Source organism: Propithecus coquereli, unplaced genomic scaffold, assembly GCF_000956105.1.
Source record: "Propithecus coquereli isolate 6110/MARCELLA unplaced genomic scaffold, Pcoq_1.0 Scaffold254, whole genome shotgun sequence".
Classification (NCBI taxonomy): domain Eukaryota; kingdom Metazoa; phylum Chordata; class Mammalia; order Primates; family Indriidae; genus Propithecus; species Propithecus coquereli.
The window spans coordinates 1-16,702 of NW_012148108.1; the positions used below are offsets into that span (position 1 = coordinate 1).

A 16,702-nucleotide genomic window follows, 5' to 3' on the forward strand; every position below is an offset into this window, starting at 1 on the left:
CTGTGCCAGGGCGTCGGGGGAGGCAGCCGCGCTTGCCTCGGCATGGAGGTGCCTGCGGCTCAGGCCGACGCTACCCCTGCCCTCGTGCAGGGCGAGTGGGTCCCCAGAGGTTCTGGCAGCAGGCGGGGGCTACCCACGCCCGTGTAGGGTGGGGTGAGCTGGAGGCCCTCAGCCCTGCTCCAGCTCACCCCAGCCCTGCGCTTCCTCCTGCACCCCCAGGGTCTGGCTTGCACAGCGTGACGCGAGCTCTTAGGTGGTGGCCTGAGGATGCAGCACGTGGGGCCCTCTGCTGCCTTCCCTGCTGGCTCCAGCCTGGGACCCCCCAGGGCTGTCACGCTCTGGGCAGGAGGCCTTGAAGCTGTGACGGCTGCTGCTGAGGCTGCAAGGAGCCCGGGATGTCGGGCTAGCGGGCCCCAGGCCCATCAGGACAGGGCGCCGCCTGAGGGGGCCAGGTGGGCACAGGACACCTAGTAACCTGGGGACATCCTGGGCCCTGGGCACTCTGAGCCCAGCAGTTTCGTGCGGCAGGCGAAGGGACACTAACCCAGAGGCTGCCCTGCCCCTCTGGGGTCTGAGCATGCAGAGGGCAGGCTGGGGACACAGGGAAGGCTACGAGAGCCACGAAGGAGGCTGGGGCTCCCGCTCACTCCAGGCACCTGCCCCGCGCCAGGCACAGAGCAGGGCACGGGCCCCGCCCTCTCAGGGCCCAGAGGCCACAGCCAGGCCCCGGCCGTGCCAGCTTGCTGTGCCCTGGAGGAGGAGCTCGCAGCAGGGGAAGAGGAAGTCAGAGGAGGAGCCTCAACTCAGGCCCACAGGAGGGACGGGAGGGGTGTTCCCAGCGAAGGGAACAGAGGTGCGTGCACAGGGAGCACCAGCTCTCAGGACCACCAGCCAGGCTGAGACCCTGGGCTTTTTCCTCGGCTGGAACCGCCTGGTCTGCCCCATTCTGGGCCCCGGTGGCCCAGCCGTGTGCAGGATCCAGTACAGGGCAGACGGGGCGGGGCCCCAGGAGAGGTTTCAGGGGAGCCAGGACAAGATTCGGGGCTTGCTGGAGGTGGGAGGCAGTGTGGGGCAGCTGATGCCCGGCCTCTGCCATGTGCGTCCGGGTGTGGGCAGGCTCGGCCGGTGGTGCCTTCTGGGGGCACCGGAGGGCTCTGGGGTGCCTACAGGCCACCAGGGCGGGAGGAGCCTGGGGGTTAGAGGGCGGGCCCAGGCTGGCGGGAGGCCCCTGAGCGTATGCCCACCCCACCATCCTCGCCCAAGGACAGTAACCTTCACACACTCCAGGGGCCCCCGCCCAGGCCGCGGGTGTCGTAACCACCATCCAGGCCAGACGCTGGGGCCAAGTTGCTGGAAGTTTAATCACTGCCACAACCCCAACCACACACAGGCAGAAACTCCCGCCCCAGCCAAGAGAGCTGTGCGCAAGGCCTTCCCCGAGGGTGCACAGGCGAGGAAGACCAGCGACGCCATGGGGCCCGCCTGGGCCCACACGTCCGGGCAGGCGCCTGGCCAGCCCCCATGAGGGGCCACCGCGGAGCGTGATTTATACCTGATTCCCACCCTCCGCTGAGGCCAGGCCAAGACCGCAGCCCCGCGATTGAAATTGGCCAGGTTGGAAGGCGGGCTGGGCTTCCTGGGGCTCCCTTGGTGACTGGAAAAGGCCCCCGTCCAAGCGAAGCGAGCCGGGCAGGGTTGGGGTCCAGCCACGGCACGGGAGGCTCCCCGGCCCTACGCGCCAGGCTGCTGGTGGCCGACTCTGCAGGCTGTTTGGGGGCGTTTGGGACACGAGCCTCGAGCGAGTGGACCTGAGGGACACTTGCCCTGTGCCAGGCCGGCGGGCGCCCGCGGGAAGTTGCCATTCTGCTGGGGAGGTCCGCACGAGAGCTGGTCTGCCCAGGGGACAGTTTCAGGCCAAAGGTGCAAGGAGAGAAACAGTCTGGACAGTGGGGAGAGTGACAGGTCTCTCCCGGGAGGTGACGACTTACTCTGAGCTAAGACTCCAGATGCGTCACAGGCCAAGGCTGGCGCAGGCAGCCGTGAACAGCTGGCACGGGGGGCCCCAGTGTGCTTCAGGAACAGAAGGGGCCTGGGGGGCACTGGGGAGGGAGGGCAGGTGGCCTGGGTCTGAGAAGAGCGGGCGCGGGGGCTGGGGCCAACTGGCCTTCAGCCCTGTCTTTAAACACAAAGTTAGAAACCAGGCTCTGGCTGGTCCTACGTGCTAGAGGAAGGGTGGCTCATGCCACTGCTGGGGCTGCTGCCCCCAGGAGGTGCTGGGGAGATGGCAGCCAGCTTGCTAGGGACAGTGGTGTGGCATCTGAGGCTCACAGAGGTGGTGGAGCTTGCCCAGGGCACTCGGCGGGCGAGCAGGGATTCCGGTTACCCCGGTCTGAGATTCGGGGGTGCCACGCCATCACAGGAAAACCCCCACCCTGGCTCCGCCCTTGGGAGTGGGACTGGGCCAGCCAAGGGTGTTTGTGCCCAGGACTGCCCCAGACACAAGCCGGAGGTGGCCCAGGCCCGCCCGGGCTCTGCCCCCAAGGCTGTGTTGTAGCCAGATGCCTCGGGGAGCTGGGCTCTGGGGGGTCTCTCTCCCCCTCCCCCCTTTCCCCCCCTCTGTTACTCCACCTCCCTCCCTCTGCGTGTCTGTCCCTCTCTCTCTGAAGGTGTAGATGTGTGTGGGGACAGGTCTGGTGTGTCCCTGAGGCCCTGGGTGGGGCACTGCCCTGTGACCCAGCCGGGCTACAGCCCCACTGCCTGCTCAGCGCCCTGCGCCTCCAGCCAGCCCAAGGCCTCCACTGTGGGCCGTCCATCTCTGACAGGGGAGGGGCCCCAACGTGGGGGACTGGTGCCCAGCGTGTGTGAGGGACGATGGTCCCAGGGCAGGCTGTCGTCACTGTGCCAGCCACGGAGGTTCAGAGCCCTGAGCCTCAGGCTCCCACCTGGCCCTCTGGATGCGGAGTCCCCGTGCTCCCCTCTTGTAGCAGTGATGGTCGTCAGTGACGGGGCCAGGCGCAGGCGGGTTCCAGCTGTGAGCCCAGGCAGGGCGCCGCAGGGAGGCCCTTGGGGGCCAAGATCGCTCCACCCCTTGGGAGCTCAGTGGGGCTGAACTTTGCCAGCAGGGCTGCAGGGACTGGCACCACTGCTTCTCCGGCCGGAGCACTGCGCGGTGATAAGGGCCCTCCACCCACCCACTGTCCACATGTCCCGGGGCCACCGGCCTCAGCGAGCACGTGGCCTGTGCAGATTCAGCCCCATGGGGTCGGGCTGCTTCACCATCCTAGGGTCCTCTCTGACGCTCAGGCTGAGTCCAGAGGTGGGGCTGGAGCCCAGGGGCAGGCAGGGCACTCCTGGTGCCAGCCGAGGCTCTCTGAGGGTGGCTCTCTCCACGTGTCCTGTGTCGCAGCCCCCGAGGGCCTCCTTCCCAGGGGGCCAGGCCCCTGAGCGCCAGAGCCTTTGTGGCCCCCCGGAGCTCTGTGCTTGGGAGGCTCTCCACAGCAACCTTTGCCCCAGAAACATGGGGCAAAGACGAGTGTGATTAGCAACCCTGGGCTCCCATGGGGACAGCTGTCGTGCTGCTAGCAGGCGGGGCCGCAGACCCCTGCCAGCCAGCCCGCGAGGCTGTGCCAGCCGCACCTTTGCCCAGAAACCTTTGCTCCCACAGCGGCTGCGAGGGTGATTCAGCCCCGTTCTGGATGTGCAGGGGCACCTCCTCCCCAGCCAGAGCTGTCCCCCCTGCCTTGGGGCAGCAAACCCAGGCCGGAAGCTCTGAAGCAGGGTTTGGGCCTGAGCCCGGGGCCCACTGAGGCTGCCCACGTCCGCTCCTGGGGAGACACGTGCTTCTCTCCTCCCGACGCCCAGAGACCTGGCGGGGCTATCCTGGCCCCAGAAGCACAGGCCACTCACGGGTAGACATACGGTGGGCTGGAGTGGACAGGTAACAGGAGCCTGCCCCTGAGGGCAGAATGAAAAGACAGAAGGGTCCCCAGGTGCAGAGCTTGGGCTGGGAAAGCCCAGCACAGAGGGCCACCCCGCCCCATCCCTCTTGCCCCTCCCGCCTCAGCCCGTGTGGGGGCTTCGTGTCCTCCCCGCCCTGGTCCTGTGGGCCCCGACTGGGCTGCTGGTCTCCACAGCTCACTGCAGCCTCCCTTTGAGCCACAGGCGTCTGGTGGCCTGACATGCACCGTCTGGCCGACCGCATCCACCTGGAGGAGCTGGCCCGCATCGGCGTCCTGAGCGGCAGCGTGGACGCCATGGTCCAGGCCCACCTGGGAGCCGTGTTCATGCCTCACGGGCTCGGCCACTTCCTGGGCATCGACGTGCATGACGTGGGAGGCTACCCAGAGGTCAGTGTGGACGTGGCAGCCAGGGTGGCCTGCCTGTGGACTGTCTGGCCACCCCAGGGCAGGGCGGGGCTCTGGGAGGCAGCTGGGGGTAGTGGGACAGGAGGGTTGGGGCCCCCTGGCTCCCCGTGGCCTGAACAAGGCAGGGGTGGAGCCATGAGTGTTCCTCCTCTAGTGGCCGCTGCCACAGGACGTGGGCACAGAGGCGGGCGGGCGCCGTTTGCATGCAGGGCCCGGCTGCAGAGCCTACCCAGGGGGCGGTAGACCAGCAGTGCACAGTGCGTGGGGTCCCTGCAGGACGACAGGGCTGAAGCCAGGGCTTTGTCACGGAGCCACGCTGCACCCCACACGTCCTCCTGCCTCTGGCTTCGTTCTGATGGGCGGTGAGGCTCTCCCCGTGGTGACTGGCCCCAGCCCCTCACGAGGCTGGCGGCAGGCCCCGCTCCCACACTGCTGCACCCTCTTCCTGCCAGGCCCTGGGCAGCACCCCTGTGGCCCTGCAGCCTCCCCATCTCCAGACACTGTTGGGACCCCTGGCAGGGCAGGGAGGCTTCTGGGGGGACATCTCCAGACAAGGCCCCTCCCCATCCTACCACGGGCCCTCAGAGGACCACCCAGAGGGTGCTGCTGGGCCTTTGGGCGGCCCTACTGGGCAGGTGGCTGCAGCCTCCCTGGGCCGGGATGGTGGGGTGAGCCTGTCCCTGCCGCCTGGCCTGCTGCCCGAGGCGCAGGAGGCTGATTGCGCAATCGGTGCACGCCCTGGGGCCCCCAGCCACTCAGCCAAGACGAGGCTTGGCCTCTTGGCTGCAGGGTATTTTGAAAGCACTAAGGACGACTGGGGGGTGGGGGATTGCTCAAGAGAAGCATTATTATTCAATTATTTTTTCCTCAAGTGTAAACAGTTAAATTTGGAGAAACAAAATCAGTTTTAATTTCCTAATTTCTATTCATCCCATTGTGTGCAGGGAGCCAAGAGCGGGGCTTCCAGACATTGTTAGCTGAGGTTCGTTATTCATTAGTCGCCAAAGCACTTTTTTTCACCAGAGAAAATTGGCAGCAAACTATTTTCATCTTTTCCAGTAAGCAGCCCTTTGTACTCAGAGTCTATTCTTTTGACAGATAAACATTGTAGAAAAAATATGGCTTTTCCTATAAAAGCCATTTGTTTTATTTGAGGCCTACAGACACATGTGGGTCTCCTCTGCTCACAGCCTGGTAAAAGCCGAGGCCTTGTGCAGACCTGTGCCCAGGCAGGGGTGGGTGAGGGCCCGGTGAGGGGAGACCCCTCCCACCCCCAGCCAGGCTGCAGCTCCTGGGCCCGGGGCTCCCGCTCTCTGCTTGGCCCAGCCCTCCACTCCTCTCGGCCCTGCTCCGGCCGTGGGGCTGGCCTCCCAGGCACACCCCTGCCTGTGCCCCCAGGGGAGACCCCAAGAGCTAATGCTCTGAAGGGGTACCTGCAGTCAGCGGGCTGGGGCAGGCTCATCCTCTATGCCCCGGGATCCCTTCCAGTTTGCCCCGCTCCGGTATGAGTGGTGGTCCTACGGATTTCTGGGAGGAGGAAAGCGCGTCTCTCTGTGCTTCAGCAAACCTGCCACACACCAGGAAGTAGCTCGGCTGGGCCCACGGTGACGGAGGTGTGACTGGGAAGAAAAAGACATCACCTTGTCAGGCCTTTGCCTTCACCAGGCCCCGGGCATCGAGAGCGGTGGGGTGAAGAGAAGGGATGGGTGTGTAGTGAGTAGCATGAAAGAGGGACAGAGAGGGGTCCCAGGAGCAGGCACATCCTGGAGCAAAGACCCCGGGACCCCCAGCTCCGACAAGCAGCTCCTGGGCAGGAGACGGGCCCTGTGCTGCCCCAGTTGCATCCCTCACCTGAGCACGGGGACCGTCACTGCAGGCAAGGCCTTCTCGCATCCCTGCCCTCCTGCCTAGCCTCCAGATCAGTGGCCCAGATGAAAGTGTTGTGGGGCTGGGACCCCACCAGGCAGGTGTCTGTGCCCAGAGCATGACCCCACGGGGTCACCTCCCTCCCCAGCTTCCTCACACCAGGTCAGGCCGGCTGTCCCCACAGCCCTTCCTGCTGTGCCCAGCCTTGGAGGCTGAGCCAGCCTGTTTCTGGTTACCTTACTTGAACCACTAATTGAAGTCTGATGTTCTTGGCCCCCAAACAGTCAGAAATGACAGCTCCGTCTCCAACAGCTGGGCTTCCTGGGGGGAGCTGCGAGCAGGGAGGGCGAGCTCAGATCCTGACCAGAAAGGCTGCCTGCTCGCTCAGAGGCCCTGGCCGCGGGCCGGATGGGTGCCCAGGGCAGGCAGGGACTCTTCTGCAACTGTCCCCAGCACCATCTGCCTTCAGCCCAGGCTGAGGCCGTCAGCTGTGCCCTTGTGAGCGGGCAGGCCCTGGCTGATGTGCACGGGAGGGCGGGTGGGGGCAGACGGGCTTCTCAGGGAGCAGCTGCCACTGTCACTCACTCCTCCCCAAAGACCAGGGGCTGTGTCCCAGGGCTCGGCTGCAGGGCCAAGAGCCTCCTCTGGGAGCCACACTCCTAGGCCATGCACAGAGGTACGTGTGCATTTGCGCAGCACACACTGGTGCCACCAGGCCCATCCTGACAACAGCACCTGTCCCTCTTCTTGGACAGTCACATGGAAAACCTGGGACTTGGCCTGTGGGAGCTGGGACCAGCACTTCTGGGCCTACTTTCCACTTGAGCTGCCTGGAACAGGCTGGAAGGAAAGATGCAGCCCCAAGTGGCCTCACAGCCTCCTTAAGAGCTTTTTTGGCTTCAGTGGTTTGGCGTCTACCACCCCTGGCCGGGAGAGGGGCCTGGGCGAGAGCGGCCACACTCAGCCAGCCCCAGAGGCCCGTCTGGCAGCTTGCCCTGGCGTGCGCACACGGGTGTCCGCAGGGCTCCTGGAGGCAGTTCCAAGGCTAACGCATGGCCAGGGACACTCACGGTCTGGGTGTGTGCAGAGAGGAGCGTCTCAGCAGAAGCGCCCGGGCCCAGCACAGCGGGGCAGTGGCCTGGTGAGCCCACGGGGCCGAAGCTGGCCCTCGCTGCCCACCCGTCCCTGGGTGAGGTGGTGGTGCCAGTGCCCAGCCCAGAGCCCTCAGGTCCCCTGAGCTCTCTCCTCTCATCACAGGGCGTGGAGCGCATCGACGAGCCGGGCCTGCGCAGCCTGCGCACCGCGCGACACCTGGAGCCGGGCATGGTACTCACCGTGGAGCCGGGCATCTACTTCATCCACCACCTCCTGGACGAGGCCCTGGCCGACCCTGCCCGCGCCTGCTTCTTTAACCGTGAGGTCCTGCAGCGCTTCCGTGGCTTTGGCGGGGTACGTGCCCCTGGGCCCCACACTCTTGCTCCCAGAACATCTGCCGACCACTGCAGCTGCTTGTCACCTTTGTCCCAGGACCGGGCCCTAGTGGAAGGAGGGACGGTCTTGACCACCTCACTGGAGGGGGGCCTGGCCTGCCCCTCCCGTGATCGCCACCCGAGAAGTGTCCCACCCCCTCAGTGGGAAGAGACAGAGATTCTGCAAAACCCCTGCCCACCCTAGGGCTCCCGTCACCTGGCAAGGACAGAGCAAAATGGTGACAGGAGCAGATGGCCCCCCTATCCCAGGGAGCACGGTCCATTCCTCAGGAAGAGCTCCTCCTCCTCAGCGTTGGGGTCAGCCTGGAGCAGGTCTGACCCTCTGTCCTCACACAGGAGGCCGGTTCTGTAGTAATGAGTGTCTTTCCGCCTGACCCAGGTGCGCATCGAGGAGGACGTCGTGGTGACCGACAGTGGCATGGAGCTGCTGACCTGCGTGCCCCGCACCGTGGATGAAATCGAAGCGTGCATGGCCGGCCGCGAGAAGGCCTCTACTCCCTTCTCTGGTCCCAAGTAGAGCGGGCCTGGGCCTGGCCTTGCAGCCTCTCTCCACCACGATTAGCCTGCGGACGGGCCTTCCGCGGGGTAGGGGGGGAGACGGTGCTCAGAGATCAGATCCAGCATCCACATTTGATCACACCAAATACTGCTGTTTCCTAGGGAGGAAACGCTCTTTTTTTTTAAAATTAACATCCTGCAAGATCACATCCTTCATCCGTCATGTACCTTGCTCAAATGACCATGACTTAAAATGTTGATCGAATGTGATCCTGTTCTTTAGTAGCAACTAACATGTCTGTCATTTACATTCCTTTTCTCAGGAAAGATGCATTTCCAGTGTTTTCTCTCAAAAAATCAATACGCAAAATGGAATTTACAATAAAAGGTTTCCTAAAATGGCCCTTTGTGCTTGGCTCCTCTTTCTTCCTTTTATTTTTAGAGATGGGGTCTTACTATCTATGTTGCCCAGGCTGGTCCCAAACTCCTGGCCTCCAGTGATCCTCCTGCCTCAGCCTCCCAAAGTGCTGGGATTAAGGGTGTGAGCCACCACGCCTGGCCCCTCCTTACTGTTCATCCCTTTCCAGCTGAGCACTTGGGACCTGGGGACCCTGAAGGGATGGCTCGCCTAGCGCGAGCACCGAGAGTCAACTCCCAAGAAACCTCTGCTTCCGCCTCAGACTGGCCTGGCATAACAGGGCAGAGCCCTTCCCCGGGAGCCCTGAGACTCCGCTGGGCTCCATGTCACCCTGTCACTTGCTGCAAGGCTTCCCAAGCACAACAAGGCACCACAACCACTGGGGCACTTGGTAAAAGATTCCCGGAACTTACTCTCAGACCTTCCGAATCCGAATCTCCAGGGGTGATGCCCTGGGAATTGTGACTCCTCTAACAAGCAGCCCCGAGATGCTCCTGACGTGCGAGTTTGCGGACCACTCTCAGGCAGCACGGCGGTACGGGGCTGTGTCGAGCTTCCCCCTCAATACCCGCACAGCCAGAGCTCTGGGGCAGGCATGGGAGGGGTAACCGGCCCCGCAGAAAGATCTCAGGCACTCGGACTGGCAGAGGGACCGTACACCATGTCTTTGCACAGGTTAAAAGGCTGACCAGCAATGTAAGAAGCCTTTTTGATACAGTTACTTAAAGTTTGGGACTTGCAGAGATCCCTTGTCCCTGATTTCTTTTCCAAGTGGGACAGCTACAAAGCTAGCATCCGTCAGATGACACTTCCAACCAAGCACCACGGCAAAGGAGAGCTTGCTCGCTCCTTCCGTGTTTGGGGAGCCCCTTTGTGTTCCCAAAGTGCAAGCTCGCCGACCAAGCTCAACTCAGGCAGGAAGCCATCAGGGTCCAGCTGCGCCTGGTCCCTGCCAATGGTGAAATACCTGTCCTTACCTCTGCTTGTCCCACAGTCCCACAGAGCTGCCCCATCCCTGGAGCTGGCTTCTAGGATTCCGTACACCTTCCAGGTTATCTCCCCACAGCGCTCTCATCCAGGAGTTGCCGAGCCAAGGTGAAGGGCAGGTGAGAAGAAAGGATGTCAGAGATGAAACCACGACGGGGTGGAAAACTCCACAGCCCAAGCTAGACATTTTGAGAAGTCACTGAAGAATTTAGTACAACTTGGTTTTTTTCCTATGGAAATAATACAAAAGTGCTTATCATGTGGTCACATTAAAATAAAAGCCAAATTCAGTTCCAAATCATTTATCTTACTTACTTTTCAGATTGATAACATCCAATCTTTAAGGTTTTCTGCTGGTGCAGATACATATCCTCAGTTTCCCATCTGCGGCACTGAGCAGTCTGAGTGTGGGGCAAGCTCACCACGCACTTCTCTAGCCCTGCTGCCCGCGACAGACGCCTTCTGATGAATACGGTTTCCACTTCCCCCACTGACGGGCTAAAACCAAAGTGAGGCTGAGCCTCTAAATGGACAGTTTAATTTTGTTAATTAAGAACCACGGATGAGCGTATCAGACATCATTCTCCTTTCTCCTCTTCAGACTTTCCATACCAAAGCAGCCCCGTTTCACATGGACGCTTTCTCACATTATCGAGCAAGGAGAAATCTCAGAAGCTTAACCCTCTGTCCAGGAGGCACACCAGGAACATACATGTAACACATTTAGCCTGGGTCGGCAGGTCAAACGCACAGGTTTCAGGTGGCCAGCAGTAGCTACCTACTGTACCCCATGTTCCTGAGGATGTATCCAACTGTCTCCTCCAACCTCTGCAGAAATTTGTGTTGCTTGAAAAATGCATCAGAGACCCTCCCAGAAAACTGTACTTCTAAAACCCCTCCCAAAACTCTAGAAGGCTCTAGGTATTCATTCAATAAATAATGGAGCATCTGCTCTGTGCCAGCGCAGCATGAAAACACGAACCCTCCTCTCAGAGCCTGCAGCCTCTTAAGAGAGGCTTCACGGTAAACAAACATGCACAGATAATACATTGTCTCAAACACTGACAGGTGCCATGATGGAAAGCAGGAGGACTGGCCTGGTGCGGAAAGCTAGGGGCTGAGACAGGATAGGGCTGCAAGTGAGAAGCTAGAGGAGATGGTGCTGCATCCCAGATATTAAGGAGCTGTCCCGGGAAGGAGCAGAAAAAGCTGGGAAGAGCCCTGGGGCCAAAGCAGAGTAATGCAGGAGAACGGAGGGAATGTAGCTGATACAAAGACAAATCAGAGCCATGTCACCAGGACACTGGGTTTCCCCGAGTGCAATGGAGACCAACAGAACGGTTCTGGGGCACGCGCAGTGATCCAGGAATACCAGCGGCGGAGCCGGTCACCAAGCACAGGCCCGAGAGGAGGAAGGCTCTGCAGCGGGTGATGAGGGTAGGTTAAGCAGCCAGGTTCAAGATACATTTAGGACGCAGAACTGAAAGGTGGTGATGTGGAAAAGCACCAGGCTCTCACAGCTGCTTCAAAGGGAGTGGCAACCCTTGGTGTTTGGGCTGCAAAAAGCGTGTGACGCTCGACTGCCTCACCGACAGCTCCGTTCTTTTCCAAGCCCAGTTCTACAAGCCCAACTTTTCTCGATGCTGCTACATAACTTTCAGGCCTAGAGCTCTGTGAGAAGTCTAGATGTTGCAGTAAAAAGAACTTCTAGGCGTTGGTGTCCTCCCCTGAGTGTGTGTAAAATGCTTATGAACTCTCCAGGTACACACACGCAGTGCAACAGCAGTCGTCTAAAAGTGCTTTCATTAAAAAAGACCCAGCACCCTCACAAAGAAAGAACCTCTCTGTAAAATTCCCTGAGGGAAGTTATCGGATTCGAAATCATAACTAATTCATAAAAACAAAACGGGACGTACTAACCATAGAAATAACCACTATACTACAATTTGCATTAAGATGCCACAAGTAGAAATTTATTTCCCAAGACATGACAATAACTGAAGGATCATAGAAGAAAAGTATCTAAATGGCATCTTCTCTTGAAACACTTCAAATCAGCTCACTGGACTCACAATCTTTATGCAATCCGCAAATTCACTTCTACAATCTATGGCGTCACGTAAATGAAAATGATGAACGCACATACCATAAAACTGTGGTTAGGGGCAAGGCCTTACTTTACATTCCTGACTGTCCATCTCAAAACCTAACACTCTCTTACCACGCTGTAAATGGAAACCATGCGCCGAGACACTAAGTGATTAAGCAGAACCGATTTATCACTTTCCCTCTCCCAGCATACAGTTTTACATCAGACCAAGTGACTGAACTATAACTAAAGATGTATCCCATATTCAGAGAAACTATTTCTCTATCCACTAAGGGAAATCGGGGAAATCTAGACTTGGACAAAAGTACCTCTTCTTACACCTCCCCAACCCCGCCACACACAAACCCCCCAGGCTGGGACCAGGACAGACAGCATGGCATCGGCCTGCTCCTCGGGGCTGCTTAACATTTGGACGGCTTTTGGGTATCTAATATAAAGAAACCCACAATGAAATACAGTCATTGTTCCAAAGGTTGTTTTTTATTTTAAATTCATTGAAAGAAATAAAATTATACTTAAAAAAATAGAGTAATCTCACGAACGGAAAGTCAGGAACAAAAAGAACACGTTAGTACTTTTTCCTGAGAGGCAGATCTAATAGCTGTAGAATGGACTTTCTCCTTCCTAGCTTTTGTCAAACAAAAAAAACTTCCTATTTCTAAGGCATCAAAAAGCACTATAAGTGCTCAATGGTTTGTGCAGGTACAAAGTTACAAGCCCTCTAATGAGGATTAAGAAACATCAAAAGCTGCTACAACTTCCTTTCTTTTAAATATCAAATATTAAATTGTACATACTTCTACTTTTTCATGTAAATTTCAGAATTTCACACTCATGACCTGAATTTCAAAACTCTGGTCAAATTCTATGAAAATCTTACTATTTCTTAGTAAGAACGTCCAAAGCATCCCAGTAACCGACAGAGACCAGCAGCAGGAAGAGCTGCTTTGCTTTCACCATCTGCAGCCAAACCAGCCCAGAGCACCCATCCCAGGAGACTCAGATGCAGCTAGAAATTTACACTAAAGCCTAATTCCTAAACCACTGGTCTGCCTGCAAAGGCAGATCAAATCCTAATAGTTCATACGCAACACACAGAACAAAAGTTACAACAGTCACTTTACAATTCCCAAAGCTCTAAACTTACTCATTCCCCATACTTGGTTTCCCCTCGGTTTTATACTGATAAATCTATAAAACTAAAAACTTTCATTCCCAACCAGTTCGGTAAGATAGTCAAAACAATGGTTAACATTTCTGTTCCATGCACGATTGCTTGCTTGTGCTAAAAGTTTTGATTTGCATAGGAAAAGCTTTAATCAATTTTTCCAGAAGTTCTTGTGTTCTGATTTGAAATATTGAGTGCACACCCCTGATGACTCCCTAAAGCTTCTTTTTCAAGATACTTAATTCATATAACTTGTAACCATAAATTCCCTGGGGATTTCAATTTCTGAAAAATATTTTTTAATAAATAAGAGATTAAAATGTCTGTAGCACCTATTATAGGTGCTTAAAGATTCAACTGACCTAACTGCATCTCCAATTAATTACATAACATCAATCAGCTGTTAAAGATCACAAGATTTTATGGGTATGTCCTAGTTAGTTATTCAAAACATCTATCAACCTTTACGAGTAGATCAATATTCCAACCAAAGTAAACTGGTCTTGGACTCTAATAAAAACCTCCACCCTGTTTCTTGGCTCTACAGGGAGTTAATTACCCTCATGGGACAGCATCTCATGGAACAACACTGGGCTCCTGTCTTACACTCAGAAGGGCCGCGGGACCCTCATAATGGCTTTGCTGAGTTGCAGGGCACGATGATGTCCTCTCCTGCCCAGGAGAGAACAGCACAGTCAGTACTCTTCCACCAACCCAAGGGTGCAACTTGAGTTACATTCTGGTTACATTATCCCAAGTCCCACTATGGAACAGCAATGTGGCCAAAATGACCAAATGAGATACCTGGTAACACAAACTTTTTAATCAGATATGACTCAAGTCTCCTCACCAGCCCAGGCACAAAGAAATACACAAAAGCCAACAAATCTGAACTAGAATTGTGCTACAAAAAGCGGGAAAAGTTGACAAAGACAATCTAAACTACCAACGCTAACATAAGCCAGACTCTAGAGATCCCCTACATTAGTGACTGCCATGTTTTAGTCTCGACAAAAATGTCAAAATCCTGAGTTTTATCAGCATTTTCTTTCTAAAATAATTTATGGGACACAAAAGCATACAAATGAATAAGCAGAAGCAGTGGCATATAAAGTCTAGAAGAACAGTCCACTAACCAGAAAAATGTAACAAAAACAATACAAAAAGATGTATTTAAGTGAAATAAATTAAAGATTAAAACCTTACACGTTCAAGTTTTCTTAGACAATAATTTTGGGAGATGGCATGGAGTTGATACACTTTTCTAATAATCGCTTGCTTAAGATCAAATACCAAAATGATCCCTCACAAGAAATTTTGCCTTTAAAGCTCACAGCCCCATGGCAGTTATTTTGAACACAAGAGAAACTACATGCTGAACTGATATTCCAAATCCTAATAAGGAGCATGTGTCATCAAACTGTTAAGACATTTTGTTTCCTAAATTGACTGTGAAAATGTTATTCAAAACAATGCTTATTTTACTAGCATCTGCAGAAACTCAAATTCTGGTACACAAGTTTCTCTAAATCACTGAGTTTTTTAGGACAAAATGATGCCGATCTAATAACCCAAACACACAATTCTAATATGCTTACTTGTATTTTTTAATAAAACCTATTTTCTTCCCAAATGTTATTTGTACTTTTAAATCAATTGGTTGCACCCTGCCTTTAAGATGTGATGGGGTTTCTTTACTTAAACTGACATCACAATTCAAAAACTTGTACTTTTTGCAGAAAACAGTCCTAATTATGCTAAAACAAAGGTTACGCTATACCTAAAATCACTCCAAATTGCAAAGTGATTGGTTTCTATAGCTCTAAGGATTTATAATACATAATTTAGAATGAAATCACAAATAGATGAACATAGATGGCATTCTTTAATCCAATTAACCATATCCGCTAAAGCCAAGAACCACTCTGTACAACCTGCCAGTTTCCCATTCCTTTTTGCCAACCTAAACAAGAAGAATTTCTTGGGAAGTCAAGATTTATTACGAACATCAACAAGGTGCCAGGATATTTTTTTTACCATATACCTTTAAAATGATGTTTTTTTGATCCCCACAAAAACCCTTATCATTTCAAACCAGATATTTGAATTACATGGCTAACATTTTTAGCTAATCAACTCTTCAGCACGGACCCTAGAAAATAACCTCCAATGGATCTTTGAGTAATGGAACAAGACAACTTTCAGCCGTTGGTGTGAGTGTGTGGGGGTCCCATCCTCAACGTTCAAGCCACAAGTTGTGAAGTCTGGAAAGGGTAAGGCCTACTGTCCTGCACTATCAGAATCTGTCGTATTTTCAGTGCTAATGGGTTGCACGTTGTCGGCAAGGTTGTGTGCGTGCTCAAGAAACAAATCTTTTAATACACTTAATTCCTTAGTCAGCAATTTAATTTTTGCTTCCAACCGTTCGTTCTCTTCTTTGAGCTGATTCACTCTCTGCAGTGTATCCTGTGCTTTCTGCTTGCTTTTCAACCGGCTCTTCTTCACAGCCATGTTGTTCCTCTCTCGGCGCTGCCGGTACTCGTCACTGTTTCGATCCATGGGCGAGCTCTTTTTGCTTTGCTTGCTGGGAGCCACAGCTTTGCCTCCTCCCCCGGGGGCAGCGGGCACCAGCTGAGGAACCTGCTGTAAGCCACTGGCATGTGCCTGGGTGTGGATAACGCTTATTCCGTTCACTCCTGGAGCACTGTTTTGCTGTGATATCTTGCTCATTTGGGCACTCTCCCTTGCCAACACAGAACACGCAGAAATGAGGACAAGGTGATCAATGGTTTCCACGCTAAACTGCCAAATAATCTTCACATGTACCTAGTTAAAAAATAAATTGTATTAAGATATTTGAAATGACAGGATCAAATGAAATTAAACTTGCATGTACCTAACAGCAGGCCAACATTAATTGAGTGTGCTCAGAAAAGTCTACAGCAGCTGCCAACTGTTCCAACATTTCAGAAGTCTAAAGCATTTCATTTAGAAAGGTAAGTTCGTACAGAAGCACCATAAGGCTAAACTCAGCCCACCTGAATCCCTAAGGGTACTCCCCATCTGCGATTGTTATCAAAAATGGGAGGAAAACAAGACTACCACTAATTAGGCAGCAACACGAACTAACAGCACCTGACAATCTGCCAGGAAGAAATTTGAGATGTTTGGGTTAAACATGGAAAAGCTGAATTCGACTGCGATAGAAAAGACACCTGCATTCAGGAAAGGGGGGCGGGCGGAGTGTCACTTCTTGGTCCAAGTCAAAACAGAATGCTGGCATGGAGTCCGGTCTCCAATGTTCACGAGGAGTATTACACTACCATCTCCACCGGTTTCTTTTCCAATACAGAGAAGGTGTCATCAAGAACTTGAGTTTTCTCCCAGAGCTTCCTTTACAGGGTATTTTGAAAAGGTGTTTTTTTTGCTTATTTTTAAAGTGACCTCAAATGATAGTACCATGGTCTACTGAAATTTACTGAATTAGTTTCTTAGATTTAGGAGCTCTGAGACCCAATCTGCTCCCCAATCCCACCATGCTTCCAATAGTGTTTTTTTCTTCTTGACATAATAAAACAACTAAACACTCAACCTGAAACCACATGAAAAGAAACAAAAACGCAATGATGGGCCGGGCACGGTGGCTCATGCCTGTAATCCTAGCTCTCTGGGAGGCCGAGGCAGGCAGATTGTTTGAGCTCAGAAGTTCGAAACCAGCCTGAGCAAGAGCGAGACCCCGTCTCTACTAAAATTAGAAAGAAATTATTGGGACAACTAAAAAAATACATAGAAAAAATTAGC

The 16,702-nt window shown here is 54.5% G+C and overlaps 2 protein-coding genes across 3 annotated transcripts in view; one reads left to right on the forward strand and one right to left on the reverse strand.

Annotated features, from left to right (window-relative positions):
- Window positions 1–1,493: 1,493 nt before the first annotated feature.
- LOC105812549 (xaa-Pro dipeptidase-like) lies at window positions 1,494–8,401 on the forward strand. 2 transcript variants are annotated; one of them, XM_012647028.1, is made up of 4 exons: window positions 1,494–1,614; window positions 4,162–4,346; window positions 7,488–7,679; window positions 8,100–8,401. In XM_012647028.1, exons 2-4 carry the CDS (start codon window positions 4,179–4,181, stop codon window positions 8,235–8,237), a joined length of 498 nt encoding a protein of 165 aa, XP_012502482.1. In that variant the 5' UTR covers window positions 1,494–1,614; window positions 4,162–4,178; the 3' UTR covers window positions 8,238–8,401. The 2 variants fall into 2 exon arrangements, with proteins under 2 accessions (XP_012502482.1, XP_012502481.1); XM_012647027.1 differs by lacking the exon at window positions 8,100–8,401 and having other exon boundaries at window positions 7,488–7,923.
- Window positions 8,402–12,191: 3,790 nt separating this feature from the next.
- CEBPG (CCAAT/enhancer binding protein (C/EBP), gamma) overlaps window positions 12,192–16,702 on the reverse strand; it is a 15,625-nt gene continuing 11,114 nt past the window's right edge. The window contains exon 2 of the mRNA XM_012647039.1: window positions 12,192–15,727. Within this exon, the coding sequence (XP_012502493.1) occupies window positions 15,182–15,631 (450 nt within the window). The 5' untranslated portion in view covers window positions 15,632–15,727 and the 3' untranslated portion in view covers window positions 12,192–15,181. The remainder of the gene's footprint in view (window positions 15,728–16,702) is intronic.

Coding starts and splice junctions, on each gene's coding strand:
- LOC105812549 (XM_012647027.1), top strand. CDS start 4,179: ATGCACCGTCTGGCCGACCGCATCCACCTGGAGGAGCTGGCCCGCATC. Junction 4,347..7,487: donor ACGTGGGAGGCTACCCAGAG/GTCAGTGTGGAC, acceptor CTCTCATCACAG/GGCGTGGAGCGCATCGACGA.